Source organism: Lonchura striata, chromosome 2 (assembly GCF_046129695.1).
Source record: "Lonchura striata isolate bLonStr1 chromosome 2, bLonStr1.mat, whole genome shotgun sequence".
In the NCBI taxonomy this organism is placed as follows: Eukaryota; Metazoa; Chordata; class Aves; order Passeriformes; family Estrildidae; genus Lonchura; species Lonchura striata.
The window spans coordinates 109983863-110008996 of NC_134604.1; the positions used below are offsets into that span (position 1 = coordinate 109983863).

Genomic DNA, 25134 nt, shown 5'->3' on the forward strand with positions numbered 1-25134 from the left:
ATATCAGGTCTTCTAGAATCTACTCTTAAGTTTCTAATTCATAAATGTAATTTTCAATTCCTATGGCTCACTTGGAAGAGTATTACCAGGTGGTATTATTGCTGCATATTGTATTTCACTTCTGCCTTACTGAAATGGCTAAGATGCACACTTAAGGCACTTTCACATCCTCTCATCACTGTCATTTGGAGTGAGAAAGAAGAACAGTTCTAATCCCAGGCAAGGAGAAAGGTAGATGGGAGAACTATATAAACATTTACAAAATGTCCCATTCCACGGCGGTGCTGATTTATCTTTACCCTCTACTGGAAAAAAGTGACACTAATTCCAGGAAGCATTAAAGAGATGATAAACTGTACCAACATCACTATCACCCAAAAAACCACTGGCACTGCCTACCAGAAACAAAGCATTTGAGAAAAACACTTCAAATCTCCAATCCAGTGCAAAATTGAGAAAAAAAATATTTCAGAACCTCTCAGCAGAGCCCAAATGACCTGGGTATGGCCAGTTAAAAATGCCTTTAAAAAAACAATGCAAACCAGTTGCAACATCAGTTAAAACTTCCCCCTGTTGCCAATTGCACGAGTCAGCTGGAGCTCACTGCTTTCAGAGAGAAGCTGCTGCTGCAGCTTTCTAATAAAAGGACCTGCACGTTTCTCCTCCCTGTCTTTACCAGTGGATTTGAGAACCAGCAGAACTTCTTAACACCTAAATGGTAAGTGACTTCTTTTATACTTCAGCTGTAGTTTTCTTAATTGCAGAGATGTTGCTGACCTCCAAATCCTTTGCTAAGTATACCTGGATTTAAGCACATCTGCTTGCTTAGAGGTGACACAACTTATGACAGCAAGAAGTTTTGTTCCCGATCCCTTTGCAGTGTAACCCAAGTTTCTCTCTCATCGATCTAAACTTCCTTATGCAAGTCTCCATATGAAACAATTTCATAGAAAAGCAACCTAAACATGAAGTCTTTGCAGTAGATGAGTTTCAACATGTATTTAAAAACACTGCAGTTTGAAATCAATCTCTTGAAATTACTTGCCCTGCAATATCATGTGGCAAGTATGAGAACAGCTGGTTTTGAAACTGCTAACATACCCTACCAGTTTAATGTAATTGTAGGGTAAAACAACACAGGATGTTAAAATGTTTTAGACTCTCCTCTCAAGAATTCAGATTCTGTAAGTACGTTAGCTCTTCTTAAGAATTTTGCCTAAAGTGTTGTCATTTTCAGTGCTGCGGCTGCACCACAGAATTAAATATAAATTTGTATTTTTTAAGACCTAGAATGAAAATTGCATGGCCTAGACACAGACCTAGCATAAAAGTTATTTTAAGATTACATATACAGCAGTGGTTTTTTGTTTGTTTTTTTTCCGTAACAACTAAATTCAGAGTGTCAAAACCACTTCTGAACATTCTGTGAGATTATGGGAAAAAACCTCTTTCCTCTGTAAAACAAAAATATACTAAATAAACTTTTTAATGGCATTTCTTCTTGCTATGACAAACAAGTTGAAGACTGAAGTTTTATCATTAGTTATCAGCAATAAACATCACTGCCTTCACGTGACTGCTCTCCAAACCACACACTTCTGGTTTTCCTTCACTGGTCAAGGCTGATTTTATCTTTCACATTGTACCTTCCTGGTCAGCAATGAGCTTAGTGAAATTAAAAACTATTTCATGAATGCAAAGAAAACCATGAAAACAAGAAAGGTTTGAAAACAGCCTGTTACTGCATTATTGTGATTTCCAGCTAATAGTAGATTGTGTACTACTGATTTGTGAACAGCCAAGAAAAGGAAAAACCACATTTATGTGAAGGTACAGATTATTAAAAACAAGCTACTGCAATAATACTGTCTCACAGAGTTACTTATAATACAGTACATAGCCAAGTAAATATTATTAATTGATGAGTGCTTTTGTAATTGAGAGCCATTGAGTGGCATGTGAGAGATCTGAATTATTTAAAATTAACACAGATGAGTTTAGACGTCCTTTAATATAGTTCTATGTACTTTGTGTCAACACTGAGAATACTTAGTTATGCTTACTGTACTATTAAAATTTTTTCTGTGCTAGAAATTCTGGTCCTAAGAAGTGAACTTTAAAAAATTATTTATTCTTATAGATAAAGAAAATTCTTAAGTTTGCAGCAAAATGTAATAGTTGACTTTTAAAACAACACAAAACAGTAATAACGCTGTAATTACAGAAATATTTATCTATGAATACTCTACACTATCTGTTCTTTCTTGCCTGCAGATTACGTAGACTTATATTATTTTATGATATCTGGCTGAAACTCTTTCTGTTCAGCTACAGCAATACTTGGTGCATTTATTCCTTTTAGCTACTGCCTTTTATGTTTATACCACATTAGACTGTTAGGCTATAAAGCAAACAGACACTTGAATGGAGAGTTAATTCTTAAAATCTCTTTGTCTTTTTGCAGAACAGCTAAAACCCCTTTGCAAATGATGGCTGCAACTTCAGCTGATTTATCAACCATTGGTCCACACAAGGAAGAATTCTGGAGTAACCAAACCAACCTGACCATAGATGCCTCAGAAAGTCACAATGATGCCAGCTGTTCCTTGGATGACAACAACTCACTGTCACTTGCTTTGATAGTTTTTTACTCTATTATTTTTGTAGTTGGATTGGTTGGAAATATCATAGCCCTGTTTGCTTTCCTGGGCATTAATCAGAAGAGGAATTCTATCCAAGTTTACTTGCTAAACGTAGCTGTTGCAGACCTCCTGCTCATCTTCTGTCTTCCCTTTCGGATACTCTACCATGCCACCAACCGCTGGATGTTTGGGCGGATTTTTTGCAAGGTTGTGGGAACTCTGTTTTACATGAACATGTACATTAGCATAGTACTGTTGGGATTAATTAGTCTGGATCGTTATATAAAAATCACTAAGTCTGTGAAGCGTCCAAAGATGTTAAGCACTACCCGGAGTGTGCAGATCTGTTGCACGGTGTGGGCGATTGCGCTGACAGGATTTATAGTGGTAGTTGCACCATCTTTCTTTAAGACTAAGGACAGCAACTCCACCAAGTGCTTCCATTACCGAACCAAACAGAATGCAGAGAAGACAGAAGCAATTTTAAATTATATCACTGTACTGATTTTCTGGATAGTTTTTTTCCTTTTGATACTTTCGTATGTTAAAATTGCCAAGAACCTTCTGAAAATTTCGAGGAAAAGGGCAAATTTTCCCAATGCGGGAAAATACACCAAGACAGCAAGAAATTCCTTCATTGTTCTCATAATTTTCACAGTCTGTTTTGTGCCTTATCACATATTCCGGGTTGTCTACATCACATCACAGTTACAAACCCCATCCTGTTATTGGATGGAGATCATTCACACGTGCAATGAGGTGATGCTCGTATTTTCATCATTTAACAGCTGCCTAGACCCAGTTATGTATTTCCTAATGTCCAGAAGTGTCCGTAAAACTGTATTCCAACTGATTTGCAGAAAACTTCATGGAGAGTCAAGCCTAAACCTGGAGAGCACTTCAGACATAAAGCTTGGCCAATACACTCCAGAGCGATTATCTACCACCACTCCTCACTCCAGCTACTCAAGGAAGAAGTCTATGATTTGAATGTTTAAATGGATCTCTGTCACTCTGGGTCACCAATTTCAGATCAAAAAATCCTCTACTCTACAGCTACTAATCCTGCCTCTTTCCTCCTGTTAAGAAAAATGAGAAGTCTTACTTCTGTTTGTGAAAATGAGAAGTTACTTTTCAGAAGAATTTTTTTGCTCTTGTTTATCTAAGAACATAAATTAGGAAGTTCTCAGACATTTTGTGTTGGACTAAACTAGAACACTAACCCTTTAGGGAGATTTTCACAAAGGGGTTTGAACCTGTAAACTTGTATATACACATTAATATTAGTTGCTTGTGTATGTAAATAATAGATTCCTTTTGCAAAAAGTAAATCCTGTCCTATTTGAAAGATCTAGAGACCATTACAGATCTTATGTATTTTATGGTTTTCTCCGTTTTCACAGGTTTCTAAGAGATCAGTATTTTTATTACATTTATAAATGTATTTTTAAAGAAAATATTTTCGAATTTAGCAATATGAGTCTTAAAAATTAGGTGAAGAATATAACAGTTATCAATTCAGTTTTAAGTACAGAAGACAGTCTTAGTTGTATTAAGCAGCAAAATTAAAATCCTACTAGGACCCTTGTATTTCCAACATTTTAATGAGTGTCAAGGTCAAACACTTGAGGAAAAGCAAGCAATGCTTTCAGAAAACTCGAAATAAATGAAGGAGAGATGAGGTGGGTATTTCCTAAGATTTCCTTCAATGTGACAAATTTCATGACTGCACAAACAGTTCAGCAAGGAACATCAACTCACAGAATGGAGCAAAAAGATCAGCCAGGCTCAGGTATTGGTCTACTCCTAGATTTCCAAAGCCACACATGCCAGTTGCATGCTTCCTCCCTGGCAATTGCTGATGCCATATGAACAGCAATGTAATAGCAATGTTTCATACTACAGCTACATTCTCAGATACTAAACAGCTTTATGTATTTAGGCACAAACAAATTCCAAACTGTAACATTTCTCAAAAACCAGAGAGCTGAAGGTGGGAATGTCTGGCACAAAGATGACTAAAGCAGCACAACAATGAACAAATTAAATGTCTGGCATAACAGACCAGAAAGGTGAAAGAAATAGAGGCCAGACATCAAGCTCTGCAAAATCTGTGGATTTTTGCTAATTTCATATAATATTTTAAGAAGATATAATACTCTGCTTCAACAAAGTAAACATAAGGTTTCACCTCAGCTAGCTATAAACTTAGATTAATTTTTATGTGAATTTACATCATTCAGATTTGAATGGAACTGGATATAAACATGTCAAATAAATTACAATGACTAGCCAGTCTGTTTTGTTTTCCTTTTTTTTTTTTTAAATTAAAAATTAGGAGGTTTCCTTATCTTCAAAAGAAAGATTTCCACAAATGTGTAATTTCATAAAGATGTGATGGTAACTGACTTTTTCTTAAACATTTCAGCATACAACTGAGGTGTTTGTACAATAACTTCTGATTCTCACAGTAATTGCATTTCATGATCTTTTATCTATCATTTTGCCATCCTATTATATTAATGCTTCTCTTGGTTTTGTATTTGTCCAGTACAATTTTATTATGCAATACTGTAATTCTACATCATTACATCCATTCTGGTACATCTAGTAGAGTTGATAAACCATAATTTCACAAGATATATATGTTATCTCATCATTCTTTCTTTTCCATGCTTATTCTGTGAGCAGTGGGTTGATGATACTGAACAGCAGGCTGGGGTGAGGGTGTGGGCTGGGCAATCAGGAGAGGATAGACATGAACAACAGGAGCTTGAACAAAATGTGATTTCTAAAATTATTCTGAATGGTTAGACCAGAATTTTCATTTACAAGGTTTGTAATTCATGGACACAGCAGTATTGCCAAAACAGACTCAGATCTCTTCAGAAGATCAAGTAGTAATACAGGATTTTGGTACTGAAAATCCAAACTGCATTAAATTAATCAACTCTCCAGCTCAGAAATGAAAATCTGAAAGGGAACAGGTCTGTAAGAAAATCTCTAAGAGTAGCATGGCATAGAAGAGGGGAACAGGAATGACCACATAATCTTGAAAAAGTGTAGCATTAAGGGAGCAGCAGTCAACCAAAGAAAGCTATCAGAAAATACTCCTGGATTTCTACAGCTGTATAAATCAGTGCTTCAGAATCTTGAAGGCCAGATGTATCAACAGGCTCAGAAAGGGATCTGAAACTAGACAGCACTGTCATGTAGGAAGCAGCTACTACTGACCAAGAAACAAAAGCAGGTATACTTACTCTTTTGAAAAAAAATATTTAATACTTATGTATTTTTTTTCTGCAACCAATTCTCCTAAATTTGGGGGTAAACACCAGGCCTTACAAGAAAATATTACTGAAGAACAAAACAGTCCAGAAACATCTTGGGAGATATGCTGAAAGTCACACTGTGATGTGCCAAATGACCACAGAATCAGTCACTCAAATAGTGTCTTACTTCTCTTCCCAGTGTTTCCTGATTACCTGAGTCTTCAGGTGAATTTTAACATGAAGGTAATTCTATTTGTTTTCCTTTCTGTATTTAAAGGCTAAATCAACACACATTCACATACAACTGCATGAACCTCATTCTCCTCTTTACTCAAATCCATAAACACATGGATTTCAACTGGTGTACCAAACTGTACCAGTGTTTGCACTGGTTTTGGCTGGGATAGTCTTTTCCACAATATGGGCTGTGTTTTGGGCTTGTGATCAAAACAGTATTGACACCCAGGGATGCTTCAGCCATTGCTAAGCATCACTTGCACAACAAGCAGGACTTCATTGTCTCTGAGAACAGCCCAGCGAGAGGCTGGGGGTGCACAGGGACATGGGAGGGGACACAGCAGGGACAGCAGACCCCAGGGATATCCAGAGCACACGGTGCCATGCTCAGCAATAAAAGCCAAGAAGGAAGCTTGGCTGTGGTGCTATTTTTAGGAACTCACTGGGCACTGGTCAGATGGGGCTGCTTTCTATCACTTGGGTTTTTTTTTGTTTCTGCCTGTTTCTTTTTCTTTAAGCTTATTAAACTCTCACAAACCATGAATTTCCACTTTTACCCTATTAGTTCTGCCTCCCAGCCCACTGGAGAGGAAGTACGTGAATGTGTGGGATTTAGGAGCTTTCTGGGATAAAACCACAAACACCTACTCTGGTAGATACCAGCAGATTTGATCAGAGTGTGTCAGACAAAGCAGGAGGGAGCAGCAGAAGCGGAGGTCTGCTCTGCAGCACAGCAGCCACAAAAACAAGAGGGGGAAGAGGCAAAAATCATAAAAAATTTTCTCACTTTTACCCTTTTGATTCTCCTCCTCATCACACTGAGGGGGAGTGAGTGAGCAGCTGTGAGGGATCACCTGTCTATCAGGGTTAAACCACAACATCAACTTTCATTTTTGCACTGAAATTAAATGCAATTATGGTTTTAACTTGCAAACTGATGTTTCTGAGGGCAGACAAAGAGCAATTATAAAAGAGGAGTGCAACGTATACCACTGAAAAACAACTGAGAATCACATTATTCCCAGAACTGGGAGGTTCACATATTGAAGCTTTAGTCTGATGCTCTGACAGCACACAAGGCTGTGAGAGACAGTGATAAAGCCTTGCTGAAGTTGAGGAATTTCATCACTGGGAATTTCCTTGGTTTTATGTTTCTTAGGGCCAGAAAACAAGTTGTCTGCATATAACGATGAAATGCAACATATGCTGCCTATTGGCAATATAAAATCTAGAACATGTATAAATTAAGAGTGTCATTGTTTGAGAATAGAGAAAATGTAAATCATTGAGGTGAATGATACACATAAAAATAATTACGAAGAACTTAAAAGTGAATGGCATAAAAAAATGAATGTGTTCTATTTGAGTATCTTCAAATACATTTGAGATCTAAACCTCAGTGGAATGCCACAGCAACAAGGACTTCTAACACTACTTAGAAACTATTGAACATGTAATAAATAGAAGACTCTCTCTGTTAGAATGATTTTTAATATAATATATATTCAAAAGTGGAAAACAAGGTATAATTAAATCTAACAAGAATGAGAATTAAAGTACATGCAAACTAATTGCAGCTTTACAACCTAATTACTAATACTACACAGAAAATAAATCTATTTGTAAATTAGTTCAGCTATGAATTCAAAATAGGAAGCCAGCTTTTATGTACATTATTTTAGGAAAAAAAAAAGTAATAAAAAGACTGAACAATGATAACAGATCACGAGGTGAATTTATGCTTAAACAAAAACCCAAACTAGGAAAACAAGAACCTTACCTAACTTATTTTCTCATAAAGGAACTTATTTATAGGTGTTGAAAAGGCTTTATCTTACAACCACAGATGTATCAGAAAGTAGAAAGCCCAAAAGTGTTGAAAAGGTATTATCTTACAATCACAGATGTCCAAAAGCCTCAACTTCTAAAGAACTAAGCAGAGTTTGCTCTGTGATCACATCTATGCTGTGGAGGAAGGAAACTGTCCTGTGTACACCTCTGGATGATCTGTGTGAAACACTGCATTTCTTGGACAGTGAGTCCATTTTCCCTGCCAGAACCCCTGGATACATCAGCTGTAAATTGCTTCCACACAATCCATCACCTGACCAGACAGAAGAGATGTGTCCATTTGGTCACTCTGTGAGGACAGACGTGGACACAGCACTGCTGCATGTGACCTTTGGGGATAGGCAGCTTGGTGACAGCTTGTGGAGCTGAAAAGCTGTTAAATATGACTGAAAACACAAGTTTTCATGCATAAAACAGCAGCATGAAGGAAAGTGGGCAGTCCTAAAGAGAACACCTCCACCCCCCAAAAGAGGAAGGCATTATATAAATGATTGCAAGGTGTTTCTGTGCCATACCTAAAGGACTGTTACAGCTGTTATTCCATGCTATCTCCTTTTTTTTTCCCTAATGGAGCTGTTCCTGACTTAATTTCAAAGCCTTTTTTGTACTTTTTTGTACATACATATTTTCTAAAATGTAAATGCCTGCCTCCCACCTGCCATTGTAAAAGGGAAGTGTACACTCTGAAAACTTAGTTATGCCAGAGAGAATTTTTTAACTGTACTCTCCAGCTTCCTGTGCCATCATTTTCACTGCAGCAGTGGAGATTAAACAGATACCAGACAGAAGTATTTCCTCTCAGCAAAGGAAGGTGCCTGCAGCTTGTATAGGTAAGCTTAAAATTACTACTTCTTTGTTTTACTTCATGAAATTTGGTCAGTTACACAAAAATTTTCATTAGACTTCTAAAATGAATAAATTAAACAATTACTTTGTGAATTCAATCCATTATAATAAAAGTAAATAAAAATAATAAAATTTAATATATTTTAATTCAACAATACATACAGAACTTAGTGTACACTAAAATACAAGAACTATAGAAGTTAGTTTAATTTGCAAGTTTGTCTAACACTGTGTACAGCATAGTTTTTATACTTGGTCTCTGTGCTTTTTATCATTGTCACACTGAATCCTCTTTAGCATCTGAGTTCACTTGTTTACAGCTTAAAAAAATATTGTCTCTAAGTTTAAAATCTGTTATTTTTTTTCTATATGATTTGATATAAAAAAAACGAACTAGGATACACTCCACTAAAATATGTATGTATATCTATGCATACAACAGTAAAAACTCTCCACTACAGGGTTGTAAATGGAAATATCAGTTTTTACACACAGTAATTGCACAGAGCTTTCATTTCTTATTTTCAGTTTGGAAATTGAGAAAAGACTGAAAAAAGAACTTGGAAAAAATTAATATACTGCAGTTTTCAATAACCACTGTATATGCTAAAAATATATAGACTGAGTTGCTAAATGTACATTAGAGCTCTGATAAAGTAACACTACATACAGACATGAGCACAGAATAAATACATATAGTGAGATTCTTGCAGCATACAGACTAATTTTTAGTTAAATGGAGGTACAGACACTCTTCAGCATTTCTGGAATTAAAGTAACTCTTTGCACTTAATTTGCTAATTTAATTTTAAATGGTCTGTAAGTGGTTTCCAAATTAGGTTACAGATGTTCCAAAAGATTGAGGAATAAACCAAGATCACAGAAGTTACTGCCAGACCCTAGCTTGAACCTTCAGCTTCCTCATTTATTTTATTACATTCTGTGCACATAAAAGCTTCAGGGTTAACTTTTCTTCATGAAGTCTTAGTGGAAGAGAATGCCCAAACTGTAACCTCATGCAGACTTAAGACAGCAGCATCAAAGGAACACTAAAAATTCAGAGAGATAGAAACAGCTGAGATAAGAGCAAAGAAGAGATGTTAGATGCACATTACAGAAATATTAAATTTTAACTGTGTTTCAGCTCTGACCACTCAAGAAATCCTGCCATAAATGAACAACTCATCATGTCTTCAGCCATCGCCAGCTACCACCGTAGCTCTCCCCATCCTCTACTCCTGCCTGTTTCCAGCTGGAATCTTTGGGAACATTCTGAGTGCCTGGATATTTTCACGGAAAGTGCACACCCGGAGGACACAGTACATTTACCTGGCCAACCTGGTGATTGCAAATCTGCTGGTTTGCAGCACCATGCCCTTCCTGGCCACCTACTTTGCGGACGGGCACCGCTGGCCCTACGAGTCGGCGGCGTGCAGGATCGCCCATCACCTGGGCACGCTGGTGATGCACGTCAGCATGTACGTGACCATCACCATCCTGTGCTCCATCGCCCTCAGCCAGTACGCCACGCTGAAGAAGAACTGTGGCACACAACGCTCCCCAGCTCTGCCAGGAACCTTCCAGGGGCGCCTGCTGCACAGCTTCCGGCGGCCAAAGTTCGCTAAATATTTGTGTGTCGTTATCTGGCTGACTGTGCTCTGCATAACAGTCACAGCCATCACCTACAACGCCCAGGAGAAGGTTTCAGGAGAGTTCCCCACCTGCTACAACGTCAGGGTAGAAGCTGGTGAACGTCCTGTAATGATTGCAGCTTATCTTGCCACTGTGTGCTTTTTTCTGTCTTTTATGACCGTTTTGTGGTCGTACTATTCTCTTACCAGACATCTGAGCAGAATACAAAAAAACACCTGTATTGGAGAAAAACATCTAATTTACAGAACAGTGAAAAGAAATATTCTTGTCATCCAGATGATATTAACTGTCTGTTTTCTTCCATACCATATTTTTAGGCCAATTTTCTATGTACTGCTTACAGACAATGACTGTCCAAGGTTGAACTATCTAGTGGAAATTAAAAATGTCCTTACTTGTCTTGCTGCCACTAAAAGCAGTTTAGATCCAGTTATATCCCTTCTGTTAGATAAAACATTTAAGAAAAGTCTTTATGACCTGTTTACAAAATCCACACCAGAACATTAAAAATGCAATATTGATATTTTCACTGAAATGGGAAGGAATATTGAAAGATTTTCATAGACTATAAATAATAATAAACGAATTTTAACTAACTTTAGGCAGGCTTTGATATAAAATGGGACATATTTAAATAAAATGGTAAACATATTGTATTTTATTTTCAAATCATCTTGCTTGCTACATCAACATTAGCCATAATAAATCCAATGTGTATATCCAAATGAATCCAAGGAGTTTGTAGAGTGAACAGTGTAATTCATCCACGTAATACAAAAGATATTTCATATTTCACCTGTGGACAGTTCCTTTTACTGAAAAAGTCAAGGAAGAAGGCAAAAATTAGGCTGAAGTTGAGGACTCAGCTCTCTGTTGCTATCAGCAAGTTTTGGCCACAGGTTTCCTTTACAATAAAGTTGAACAAAGCACAACATTTTCCTTGGGATGGGTGAAGCACAACTGTAACTACAAATAACAAGGCAGAACTGAGCAGTCAAAGCTTTCCAGATGGCAAAGCACTGCTGACAGGACTGGTTTTTAGGTCATCAGTTGCAAGTCTGGGTGAGCAGAGCTGTTCACTACCAAAGTGCTTTTCTGATTTGCACAGACATGAACTCAAACCCCAACACTTCTGTCCTTCCTGAAATACACTTTATAGGGAATGTAGCTGCAGTTATCTCAGCAAAATGCCTGCCTGGGCTTGTTTCTCGTAACACAGTTTTTGAAGGCAGCATAGGCTGAAGACACTCCTCCTACATTTTTCTAGTCACAACCACTTGTTCCCCGGTGCTTATCAAAAAGGCAAGAAAATGAATGAAACTTTGGGAACTACTAATCAAATATAACTTTGTGACAGACTCTTAGCAAGATCCCACACCAACATTTTGACATAGCACCAAAAAATGACATATGCCTGACTTCTATCCTATGTAATCTGCCCAAGATTACCTTTAAAGTTCTTAACTGCATCAAAGTTTTTCTCACTTCAAATAGTGGAGAAGCTTTTGTGCAGTACAGGCAATTTGAGAAACTACAAATTGAGTCCTGCATTGGTCTAGCATTTGACAGAAGAGTTCAGAGAGGAAAATGCCCCAAAACTTAGAAGCATGAGGGATGAGTGAGAGTTAGAAAAACACTACAGCAGAACACAGCTCGTGTGGAAAGCTTCTTGCATTGCTTAGACATGCTGGTGCCAAATTCAGAAGTTAGCAGGTGACATGTGAATTGTTTAATAAAAACAATAAACAATTCATTTATATTGCAGTGAACACAAAATCGTAAGGCAAACAGGCACAGCACCTGGTTTGCAAAGCAGTTTAGAGACCACAAGAGTCTGTCAAATTTTTGGTTAAATCATTCAAATGTGCTGCCAGCTCATCAATCAGAAGACATTTTGAGCTTTTTGACTGTGTCAGTAAATGACTGAAGCATATAAACTTAGTGACCAGAAAGTTTTTAAATGTTCAACTCCAGGTAGGCCAAGCAGAATAAATACAATTTTCTCAGCAAAATTGTTTATGAACATACTAACAGGTCAACAGGAAAAGGGCTGGACAAAACAAGCAAGGAGACCTTGAGATAGGAAGCAGGGGCACAGGAATGAAAATAAACAGGGGGAAAAGAGCACTGCCTGAAGAAACAGTGAGAAATAATACTGAATGTTTTGTTTCTGGAGTCCCTTGTACATTGAATGAGGAAGTGTACCTCAGAAAAAAAGGTGGCCAGGTAGGACACTTCAATTGCACCTTTGATGGTTTTGCAGGTTTTTCAGGTTTAATCACTTTTTAACAAATTAATATGTGACAAAATCCTCACCAAGAAGTTGCTACTGGATCTCAAAGATCTACTAAGCTCTAGAAAATACAGAAAAAAACACCAATTATTACTGAATATCCCCAGAAAGCATAAAATTAGTTTCAAAGTGAAAAGATTGAAAAGACTGGAAGGAAAGTAACATACAACAGATTTCTTGGTTTGGATATTCAAAGATGGAGCAAAGGGTAGATGGTATTAAAGAACAGACTCTATTTTGGTAATTTAGTAAACAGTCAAATATACAGTTAGATAAACACACACACACACACACATATATACTACTTTTACTCATTTTTTAGATATGTCTAAAAGCAGAAGTGTAGGAGTGTTGTATTCTACCAGCAAAATCTGAAATGCTGAGCTACAAGCAGTTCAGGCAATGAAAGACAGAAGTGGTAACTGAGCGTGCTCTCAGAATTCATATCACAGGTTAAGTTCTGTACAGTGCAAAAATCACAATGCAAATTCTATTCACAGACCAAGTCTCAGATGTATATATGACACACAGTGCAGAACATAATGCTTGGTTCTATTCCCTGGAAAAAAACCCTGGTTTTGACTCTCAGTCACAGAAATATTGAACTAAATTTTAATGACAGAGAAGGCAAAGTATGTGTATTTTTGCTTTAGCAGGTTTATCTATTTAGATGATCACATGTAGGAACCAAGCATTCATACCTATCAAGATAAAGCCATAATGAAAATTTTGGATGTCTGCGTTTTGCTGACGGGCTCACCTTGACTACAGTTGCACACCAATTTACTAATCAGTAACATATACAGGTACTCAAACTATGTGGAACAAAGTTGGAGTACTTGGAATGAGTTAAGGATAAGACCCCAGCAACTAAAGCTCTGGATGTGATTAAATTACTCTTACACCTTATATACTCTCACTCTTATAACCCTCAGTTATACTGAGTTATTTTTATAACATTTTTGCAACTATGGAAAATTCTACATAACAATAAAGGCTCACAAAAGGTTGCAAAACCTCTTGATGTTTTATTGATAAAAACCATTCTGTTAAAGTTATTGCAAAAATAAGTCAGTGACAAATGGTACTCAAACTGCAGCAAGAGTTTTACAGGAAAAGACAAGAATCTCATTTCAGACCCACAACCTTCCCCTTTCCCTTTTGTTGTTCTCTTATATAAAGACTTCTCTGTACACAAACTGCTCTGTAATAACAGTTGGTAATGGAAAAGACTTATTTTCAATGCTGCTACTTTCAAGAGCCACCTTCTGGGTATTCCTGACACTATAGCAAGGTTATGACAGAAGAAAAGGAATTCCTGAGTCCTCTATCAGTAGGCTGGCATTAACAGGAAAAAAATGTGGTAAGGGAAAAAGTTCTTGACATTCACATTTCTGATGCACAGCTGTCTTGAGTTTTCTACCTTCCTTCATCTTCTATTTTCCTTACCATATGATCCAGCTTCCAAGCACTGCAGAATCATGTGAACTGAGGGTGAAGCAAATTTGTAATTTTCACTGCTTATAAAGCCTTTAAGCAATGCTGAAGAGGGTCAAATGATGTACACAGGCTCAAGAAACATCTGGTTTCACAGAGCAGTGAGAGCAATTAGGACAACTACAGGCCATCCTGTGAAAGCTTTCATGTTTTGATTCTGGCATGGATGTGGGGCACAGGGAATTTATCCCAGGCTTGAGTCACTTGGAAAGGTCAGGTGAAGCTTCTGGCACCAGACAACAGCAAACTTTAATTTTATCTACTCTAAACTGCCTAACTTCCTAATCAGCCAGGAACTAAGGGAGCACAAAAACACCTGAAAGACACCTAAATCTTACATGGGCTATAGGGTGATTATTTTCCTGTGCAGCAAAAAATGACCAAGCAATTTACATTTCAAAATAACATTCACAGAAAGTCTAAAGGGGAGAAAAATGTAGCCTGACTGTATCAAAGCACTTTCACTTATTCAGGTAATTTCTGAAGTGGTCATTTAGTCTATTTCCTTTCAAAACAACGTCTACAGTGACATCTAGAGCCTGGATACTGCAGTTAGTTTAATGTGTCCAACTCCCAGACCTCACAGCTCTACACTGCTTTTGCCAGAACAAAACACTGTGGGTTTACACTGCTTTAGACTGATGCCTTAGATATTTTTTCCTAACCCATGTAATTTGAACAGGTTCATTTCTAAGGATAGTATTTAAAAAAAAAAAAAACAACTCCTGTGAGTCTGAGGTTCTAAAAACTCCTGTGAGTCTGAGGTTAGGGTAAGCACTAAACCCCACTTTAACCTCAGTGAAACAGCCTCCCTGAGAGGCCATCAAAGCTAAAACTTGGGTTTTTTTCAAGAATACGGTCCAAATAACACAAGTGGAGCTTCCACAAAGACACAGCAACAAAGAGATGATAATTCTGAAATTCATGTGGTACCAAAACCAAATAACTCTAAGTACCTAGAACCCTCAACACAGAACAAGATGAGACATTCTACCAGCAATTAAGAGCTGATACTCAAAAATTCTAATTTTAGACTCTGCTTTAAGAAATTACTTTAAACAACAAACTTAAAAAGAAAGCCTGTTACATAATAATCTTCTCGTTTTTAAAAGGAAAGGAGCAAGAGGTTGCGAATGGTCTGCAATGTCTGGGTATAAAAGATCAAATGACTCCTCATAGAAACCACCAATTCAGTGTCTGTACTCTCTCCCCTCACAGGTCACCTGCAGGAGTTTGAAGCAGAGTTCAGAGTTTACCCTCTCTCCATCTCTCTATTTGCTAAAATCCAAGATCTCAAACTGCACCATCAGAGCTTGATAGTATTTTCCTTAATTCCTACAGTGCTTGACTCACTTTGGATGAAACCAAACTCTTGGAGAAGTGGGAATAACTACTTTAGGCAATGACATTAACAAAGAACATGCATAATCAAATTGAAGAGATAAAGCCCACTTGGGTTAAAACTCCCACCTACTTACATAAAAGTACTTTAGGATAAACTACTTGCATAAACAGTACAAAGTTTACCAGATTAAAACCAGTATGTAAATACACTGGTCTTAAACACTGCATTTATCCTCCCAAACTTATTTATGTTAAAGAAGTTTTCATAGTAATAAATGTTTACTGGACTGTCTCCAAGAAGTAGATAATATTGCTAATATTGTAGCACTTAAGCCTGTACATCTCTATGAAATCTTAGTGTGAATGAGGGCTGTCATTATGCTGTCAAATTGATGCCAATAAACTACCAATTCCAGTTTAACTTATGCAATTAATTTATATACACATTTTCCTAACAAGAAGAAAATGCAAGCAGATTCCATATGAATATTCAAAACCTAGAAATTAAACTGACTTTCAAAGCATGTTGTCATCAAATGCATGTGTAATTTGTGAATACAGACCTTCTAAATATTCTGTGTTGATGGAATTAGGGTGGGCTTTAATCTTACATGACAAAATAATAGCAAAGACACACTCAGCAAATAGGGATTTCTTTTCTAGAGCTCCTCCCTTCTCTAAATCATAGAAATTGAAAATCTGTACTTTGCACTATTGTGGTGAAGAAAAAGAAAGTAATTAAGCCACTTACCTTCACATCTCTGTGAATTATATTATTATCATGACAGTAACGTAGAGCTTCCAGTATCTGTCTCATGTAATGACTGAAAAAACAAACACATTATACATGACAAACCCACAGGAAAAATTACTATACATATTTAACAATCTAAGTATTAAGAGTCTAACTGCATAAAAACTAGTCAACCAATTTAACTTCAAATATACAGAGTTTTGTAGAATACAATAGTAGTGAATAATACAATCTAAAGCTTGAGAATTATTCTGACTGAAGATGGGGAAAATTAGAAAAGAAAAATCTGTGTTTTCCAGGTTTTTGTAAAGGTGTCAAATATTCAGTAATTCTGCTTGATATGACAAGGAAGTCAGGAGCCCTCAGTTTTTTTTTTTTTTTTAAATAACAAACCACAAAGTTAAAAACTAAAGAAAAAAGCGAGTATCAGTGCCAAATTTATCTGGAAAATGACTGCACCAAGGTCTTGGCTTGCTTGGTGCACACTGGAGAGCAACTTTGCTCTCCACTGTCTCCAAAGGATGCCCTAAGAGATCACTGCCTACAGCAAGACCAACACGTGCAGCAGCACCCTGTGCTGCATCACAGCATCACTGTGGCTAAGGAAGCCAATCCTTGTCCTCCAGAGGCTCCAGCTGGTTAAAGGCAATGTTTGTCCATAGGAACATCACAATGCTGGATTAAGCTGCTCAGGGAGGCTGTGGAACCTCCCTCCTTGGAGGTATTCTACACCCCACGGGAGAAAGCCTTGAGTAACATGACACAAATGCTGTGCTGACCCTGCCATGAGCAAGGGGTTCAAATACAGACATTGAGGTCTCCTTCATCCTAGTACCTATAATGCTAAAAAATCTATAGTGTTGAGAAAAACAAACAAAGAATGCTGTGGGCTTTGAGCTCAACAATCAGGCCAATTAAGAAAGTGGATCTCATTACCCTTTTGCAATTTTATAGATTCCTTCATCTTAGATCATCTCATAAGTGAAAAGGTGTGGTGACCATAAATACAGTGATACATTAGAAAGAAAAAACCAAACCAACTCCATCTAGCAAGACCAGTAAAACCCTTACCCTGTCAGGCAAGTCACTTAATGCCATCATATGAGAGATCCATAAAGGCAAACACAGCCAATTAGGTATCAGATGTGAAATGCAGTTTTAGTCAGTAATTCATCCTAATCTGTAACTAGTAAATGGCAAAATGCTCCAAAATTCTACTTTGATTATGCTAATTATTGCAATAAACATCTAGAGTGTGGAAACAAGATTATTTATAGTACAAGTTTCAACTTTTACCTAACAGATTGTACAACACTATATTTCATTCTTTCCTATTTATCCTAAGGGATTAATTAAAATTACAATAAATACCTGGCTACAGCCTCACTGTAGACAAATCCAGCATCTGCTCTCTTCACAATTTCAAAACACAGGTCTGCTCCATCCATACTGCAGGTGAAAAGAGGCAAAAATGCTTACAACTGATAATTACAATCAATTACATAAAGATGCTTTAAAAAATCTATTTATTTCCCCTACATAAATCTTACATAAAGTACTCTAAATACAAGTACAATGCATTACTCAATTAAAACAGCATTTAATGGGTAATCTAATAGAAAATGGCTTGCCACAGGTTAACCATTTTATGTCCCTCAAGTCATGTAAGTTCTCTTAAAGCGTTACCAATACCAAACATTTACTTAATTGTTTAAACTGCTCATTGAACAAGGTGTGCAAGAAAAGTCAATGCCCTGCAAAGAGGACACTGCAATTTAACAATTAACTCCTGGTACTAGGTTAAGTGTGTTCTTATAGGCATTACAATTGCAACTCTAAAGACTGTAGTAATAAAAAATGTTACTCAATTTGAATTTTAAATGAAGACTTAAAAAATACTTTAGAAGTACAGTACAGTCTTGCCAGTTGGCACTCTCCTGTGGATAATTAAGCAGCCAAGATGAGATTTTACAGCTCAGAGATACCTGAGAACACTGACAGCCCACACATACTGTATCACCAGCTCTGAAACTTGATACCTTTTTCCTTTTCTCCCTCATCTTTCTGATCACCAAACTTCCCACAATGAGCAGCATTACACTTTGGATGCAGATATATTTACAGACCTTAGTCTGAAATTAGGCTGCCATTTCTCTAAAATGAAAACAGCCTGGTGCTGCCCTTCTTTTCCCTCTCCTGAAAGGGACCTAAGATTGGTATCTAGAAATGCACACAGCTTGATGGGGCAAGAAGAGAGTAACAAGAGTTAACAGGAACAAAAAAATCACATAACTCATGTTTAATAAGACACTTGCAAAAATACTGAATGTAACGTGATATCTTCAGCCTTCACACCTTTTCTTTTTTACTCTCCACAAAGAATCAAGGGGGGAAAAAACCCAAAAGGCTGGATTTCCAGGGCATCTGGACAGCCAACTCTCCCAAGGCTGTTTCAGTAAACTATTCAGAATATCAGCCTCACTTCTGCTTTGTTACATACCTGCAATGCCAAATTTCTGCTTAGGGAGCCACAAGCCATGTGCAGAAGCTTCAATTCTCAAATAAATCCCAGAGGTGTCCCTCATGCAAAATACACTATCATGTGGATAGAGCACTGACAACTGTAAGAGGGACTGGTGACCAAAAGAAAAGCACATTGAAGAGTGCAAAGAACCCCATATTGCCAAACCATGTCTGTTCTTCACTGCATCAATATGTCTCTGTAGATTTTTTTACCCAGCAGTTTTTCTGTCTTGCACAACTCCTCACACCAGGTCTACATACAGGGCTAAATATCACCCAGAGGATATCACAGAGTCCATACAGCAGCCATGGGGCAGGGTCACTGAGAGCAGTGTAAACCTGGAATTAATTCACTGGTTCATGGGAAAAAATCCCTCCTGACAACCTCTCAACCCTTTCTCAAATGTAGAATATACAAAATGTATGATCAATTACCAAAAATAAGGAGATGTCATTCTCATGAAGAAGCAGAACCCTTTAGAAGACTAATTATCTGTACTTTATAACAAGTCAGTGAAATTAAGGATCCAGAAGCACTCAAGCTTTTTAGCAGCACCAATATTTCCTGAGACATGGAGGGAGGAGTGTAATATTTCTACATTAACTTTTCTATTACACAAGGTGTTTATAATCAGCATGGTCTTTAACATGTATTTCTACCTCCCACTTACAGATTCCAGCATTTTTAATTGAAATTTTGTACCACTAAGTGCCAGTTTGAATTTCTTCTTGGCACATAAGTTTTACTCCATTAAGATGAACTCTGTTGGCCTCCCAAGCACAAATATGAGTCAGGTGTACTTCAATCTCGGACTTCAACTGACCATTTTTTCAAGACAAAACCCTTTTTTTAAAAAGAAGATTATGATTAATGTATTAAAAGGGCTTTTATCACTCCATGTGACACAATATATTCAAAACATAATATTAAATTTTACCTAAAAATCATGAGACTTTTGTCTAGCTGAGGCTGAAAAAAAGCCAGAGTCAACCTAAGGTATAAGAAATCTAAGAAAATTCAGTTAACCAACAGAGTAAAAACTCAGAGTAGCTCGACCACAAGATGACTTTGGAGAAATTGAAAGCCTTGTATGGTACAAGAGCAAAGAAGTTTTGGAATACTCATGGGATGAAAGTTCAAGAAGTCTCAAGGGTTTGCAACTATCAGCAAAAGCATGTGAAAACCACAAAAATAGAAAAAAAACAGATAAGTTAAAATCCACTGAAGTAAAGATACAAATATATTAATGCTAAGGACGTAAGTGGATGACACACAAAAATTTGGGAAAAATCAGAACTCAGTTGTAGCCTGAGAGAATTACCTGACACCAGCAGAGGGAGCTCGTGGAAGGGACATGAACTGACTGGGACTGATGTGTTTTAAATGTAAATAAATAATTATACACAATAAGTAAATATATGTATATCTATAGATCTGCTCTGACACCAGCAGTGACTAAAGAACAGACAACATACTACATAAGAAATCTGTGTTTTCATATTGGGGTATGATAGCTTTGAATTTGCAGACCTAATAGGATGTGGTCTACAATTTAATTTATTGATGAAGAATGAGAAAGCTTTAGAAGCACTGCTTCACTCAGGGAACTGAATTATTAGTTAATAGAAGTAAGATAAAAGAATTCAGAGTTGACAGACTGCTCTTACTGAGTTTTGTACCATGTATGTTTAAGGCATGTGCACAATGGCATTTTCGCCCTCACCCGAACAGTTTTCCTAGACTTCTTCACTTACCTCAAATAAGCCAACTGCAACCCTATTAACTATTGCTTTTATGAATTTGTGATTTTAAACCTGAAGCATTTTTACATGTTAGCTACATTAAATGGCAAAGCTGTATGTATACATCTAGATATTTATATATATATATATATCCTAACTGCTAAATCTTAACAGATCAGTTCTTCTAATGTCCCAAGATATAAATCTCTCTTAGAATGCTCCAAGAAAAACAAATCCCTCTAAGTATAGTGAGACAATATTCTGCAAATTACCAAATAGCAAGGTTTTTGGATAGCACTCACTGCTCCTGTATCTGAGCTCTTCAGCGTGGAAGTACTCTCAGTCCATACCTACAGAGGATAAACTACAAATAATGTACTCATAAGTCTAAAATCTAGTTTTCAGACCCTTCAAAATGAATATTTACTTTCTTTTAGAAATATTGCAAGTAGCTCTGACCCTTCTCAAAGTATTCTCACTGATAAAAATCAATGATCATTAGGAAAAAAAAAAGTAATAGAATATTAAGTGACACTTGTATACCACAGAGAAAAGAGTATTCTAAATAAAACCAGGAGGCTTATTATAGGGGACCTCATCAGTCTCTACAAATGCCTGAAAGAGGTTGTAGCCAGGTCAGGGTTGGCTTTTTCTCTCAGGTAACAAAAGCAATCACAAAAGGCAAAATGGCCTCAATTTGTGCTAGGGGAGGTTTACATTGGGTAGCAGTAAAAATCTCTTCACTGAGAGGGTTGTCAAGCATGAGAACAGGATGCCCAGGTTAATGGTGTAGTCACCATCCCTGGTGTTATTTAAAAGATGTGTAGATGGGGAGTTTAGGGATGTGGTTTAGTGTGGACTAGGCACTGCTGGGTTAATGCTTGGACTTGATCATCTTAAGAAGTCTTTTCCAACCTAAATGACCCCATGATTCTACACAGCTGCCAGCAAATAACACCAAAAATGGGAAAGAAAATTGCAACTCTATAATAGAGTAGAAGTGGCCTTTCCCAGACATAAGGTGTCTCCAGAATCTCCAAGGGATCATTTCCTTCAGAGTAGAGTCCCTCTAGGGGGGCAGCTGGGATGTGTGTGAGGGAAATAATTTTGCACAGGTAGATTCTCTCTCATTTGTAATGCAGTAACACATAAACACTTTAAAAATAATATTTTCACCTTAGCAATAAGGCCTTCTGGGATAGGGTCTGCTTCTTACCCTAACATGCACTTTATTTATTATGGCCACCTGCTTCAGTGCAATTTATCACAGCAGCACCATGCAGCCTACTGGTAATAATCTGAGATATGGGCCATTCTAAAGAGTGCTTGAGCTTGTGTATGAATAAGGGGTTCAAAACAGAGCTCATTTTTTGGTGTTAAATGTTATTGCTACTGTGCATCTTCATTGGTGCTTCTATGAATCGCAGTTTGATTTTTAAAATGTTTATTTTCACAAAAGCTTTCCAAACTGGGCACAAATTGTACATTTTCCTGAGTGGTTCAATCAGCTGTTCCCAGGTACATGGTACATTTGCTTGTTTCATTTGTACTTCTCCTGTATCAGTAGGTTTGGCAAGATATTCAAGGTCATCCTAGCAGCTGCCCCAGCAAGCTCACAGCCTATGAAACAGCAGTGAAAAAAATGTATCATTTATGTTCAAGTGATGGCACCAAGACTTAGGTTTGGTTATTCCACACATTTTATGTGCTAGGCCTGCCTTAGTTTTCAAGCAAAGCACCTGTGAGCCCATAAATCACTCATCACAGCAGGGTTTAGGTCTGCAGATCTGTGTTGTCCCCTCTTCAGTCCCTTCAGAGTAACTAGACTCTAATAAAATATATTTTATTACTGTAGATAGCAATTTGCTGCAAATCAGTTGAGCTGGTTACAGTAACAGCATAATGAACAGAAAGCAGCATGGAGGAAAATTAATTACCTCCAGAGATGTACAGAGATGCTTTTCTGCTAACTCCAAGTTTGTTTTTCTGGTCACAGTTACAGAGTGTGCCCCTTAGCTGCTCAGACTCGGACAATGCAGTCTCACTCCACACAAACACCAGTCTGCTGCTGAATCCCTTACCAAAGCATCCCCTCCAGCACAGCACCACATCCTGCCACAGCCCTTCCCCTCCCTCCCACAGCTCGAGCACAGGTGTTCCTATAGTCTTGTTTTCCATCACTGCTACAAAAGACTGATGACTCTTGTGTACAAAGGAGACAAGGACATACATATGATAAACAATCATCATTCCTCAAATAATTTAGCTTTGTAATTCCTTCTTTCATGTGGCCTGAAGTCAGGTGCAGTATTTGTGTAGTAATTCTAATTGTTCAGACTTGCTTTTTGTGTGTACAAACATAAATTATAATAGGATTGTCATTAAAAAATAATTACTGCTTTTGTCTCCTATTTCTGAGTTATCAGCATGTTAAAAATAGAAGCAACCCCTTTTTTTTCCCATTTCAAAATCTTGTTAATTATCTGAGTATGACTACCCAAGGTGTACATAATTATTTCATAATAGGGTAATTAAAGTCCCATGGTCAATGCTTTGGGATTTTCAAAATAAAATGCAAAGTCAGTATTGAATAAAAATGTACAGAGAGGAAAGCATAGAACAATTACTTCACAAAATTGTAAGTTTTTGAATTCATCTAAAAACCACCCAATTTTCTGCTTTACCTAATGTTTTTGTTGTGGCTTTTCTACTACCTCAGTGGTAAAACATGTGAGAATTATTTTTTATGTGGACATCTCAAATCAAATTCTTGGCTCTAGTGGGCAAGTCAGTTTTACCTAACAAACCTCTGTGATGTGGTTACTCCAACATCAGCAGCTCAAATCCACCAGAAAACATAACGGAGGAAGATCAGAGAAATTTAGGAGGTAAAAATATATATGCCCAAACTGACTAGGAATGAATATATAGGGAGCACAAAAAGAAGAGCTGGTAGGCAGAGAGAAAGAAGATCCAATACAGAACATGCACAAAAGACCATTTCACATGTCTGGCTGTATCCCTCCCATTTAGATAAACCTAACTCAGGAAGGTTTCCTCAAAGAAAAGAATGTGGTCATTTTGGGGCTGTCTCCCTTCTTCATTTCTTGATGTTGAATAAAAATACCTGTCCATTGCTGAAAAGTCACATTTTCCTACCTCTTACAACTAAACTCTTACATTCAACCTTCCAAAACAGATCTTGTAGAAAAAAAAACAAACCCTTTTCATATATTGTGAACAAGTATATTGATTTATAAGAACACTTAAAAACAGCAATAACTTTACTTCCTTATCTAATAATAGAAAAGCAGTGCTAAAGAAGGAACAGTGTGAAAAAAAAGAAATAAAATTTCACATCTGGAACAAAATACCCTCAGTTACCCAAAGATGATGTCTATCAGCAGATTTTCAACTTTTCTTACCCTGCAGCCATCAAAAAAGATCATGCCTTTCTTTAGAAAGCCCTGGTGTTCAGACTCAAGCCCTCTGAGCTACAAAACCTACAGCAATGAGCAGACATACTTTTAGGATTTTATTTAGCAAATGACAACATGGAAAGGTAAAATCAAGGCAAGAAACTTACAACTCAAAGACCATATAAAGCATTCCATCTGAGCTGTATGTCTCCAACAGTTCAACAATGTGAGGATGCTTCAGCATGTGACAAATACTGGCTTCTCTCTTCAGATCTGTGGAAGACAAGAAGGTAGTTGCAGGTTAGCTATATATTCAAGCTGTTTAGAACACTATGTTTGGAAATATGTACACATTTGAAATTTCTAAAAAATCAATTCATCTTTAAAAAGAACTCTGACAAGATGATATTTAATTATGCTTAATTCAAATACTCACATATGTCTCAAAATTTAACATATTCTTGAATTCACATATTAATAGAAGATCTCCTTGGTCATAATACGAAGAACTCTACAGAAGTAAGTTCCTTGAATGTACAGGTGCAGACTACACTGAGATTTTAATCCTAAATATTTAACAACACTGCAGAATCACCTCCAAATGCAGAAGACAGACTTACACCACACTGCAGAACTAGTAAGAACTGGAGGTCTCTACTCTAAAGCCTCTGCTCAAAGCAAGGTGAAGCAGAGCAGATGGTGCAGGGCCACACCCAGCTGAGCTCTGAACATGTCCAGGTGTGGTAACTCCACAACCTGCCCCAGAAAACCTACACCGGTACCTGATCATCCTCAGAAGTAAAGAAGTATTTTTCTTACGGTTAAATTTCTTGCAGTTTACTTCTTCAATAGCATTTATTTTAAAATCACATAATATTAAATGATAATGGAAATTTTAATCAGCGTATGTTAGTTTGTGTCTCTGCTCTAGAAAAGAGTGAATAAAGTAGGAAAAGTTGCAGTTAAAAGAAGAGCAGAAACCGCTCTGAAATCTCTCAAATCTTGAAAGATTTTGTTTTAAACAACACACTTACTTTTTCTGATCACAAATCAATCCTTC

The 25134-nt window shown here is 37.1% G+C and overlaps 3 protein-coding genes across 12 annotated transcripts in view; 2 read left to right on the forward strand and 1 right to left on the reverse strand.

Annotated features, from left to right (window-relative positions):
- The window catches only part of CASK (calcium/calmodulin dependent serine protein kinase), a 185411-nt gene that overhangs the window by 84118 nt on the left and 76159 nt on the right, over positions 1 to 25134 (reverse strand). For all 10 annotated transcript variants that reach the window (XM_077781673.1, XM_077781677.1, XM_031507871.2 and 7 more), the window contains exons 3-5: positions 24242 to 24347; positions 17761 to 17838; positions 16387 to 16459 (exon numbers count right to left, since the gene is read on the reverse strand). In XM_077781673.1, coding sequence (XP_077637799.1) covers positions 16387 to 16459; positions 17761 to 17838; positions 24242 to 24347 — 257 coding nt within the window. The remainder of the gene's footprint in view (positions 1 to 16386; positions 16460 to 17760; positions 17839 to 24241; positions 24348 to 25134) is intronic.
- Positions 605 to 4937, forward strand: GPR34 (G protein-coupled receptor 34). The gene is made up of 2 exons (XM_021552539.3): positions 605 to 718; positions 2465 to 4937. Exon 2 carries the CDS (start codon positions 2487 to 2489, stop codon positions 3630 to 3632), a length of 1146 nt encoding a protein of 381 aa, XP_021408214.2. The 5' UTR covers positions 605 to 718; positions 2465 to 2486; the 3' UTR covers positions 3633 to 4937.
- On the forward strand, positions 8457 to 11226 carry GPR82 (G protein-coupled receptor 82). The gene is made up of 2 exons (XM_021552540.3): positions 8457 to 8832; positions 9993 to 11226. The coding sequence occupies exon 2, from the start codon at positions 10022 to 10024 to the stop codon at positions 11006 to 11008; it is 987 nt and encodes a 328-aa protein (XP_021408215.1). The 5' UTR covers positions 8457 to 8832; positions 9993 to 10021; the 3' UTR covers positions 11009 to 11226.

Coding starts and splice junctions, on each gene's coding strand:
- GPR34 (XM_021552539.3), top strand. CDS start 2,487: ATGATGGCTGCAACTTCAGCTGATTTATCAACCATTGGTCCACACAAG.
- GPR82 (XM_021552540.3), top strand. CDS start 10,022: ATGAACAACTCATCATGTCTTCAGCCATCGCCAGCTACCACCGTAGCT.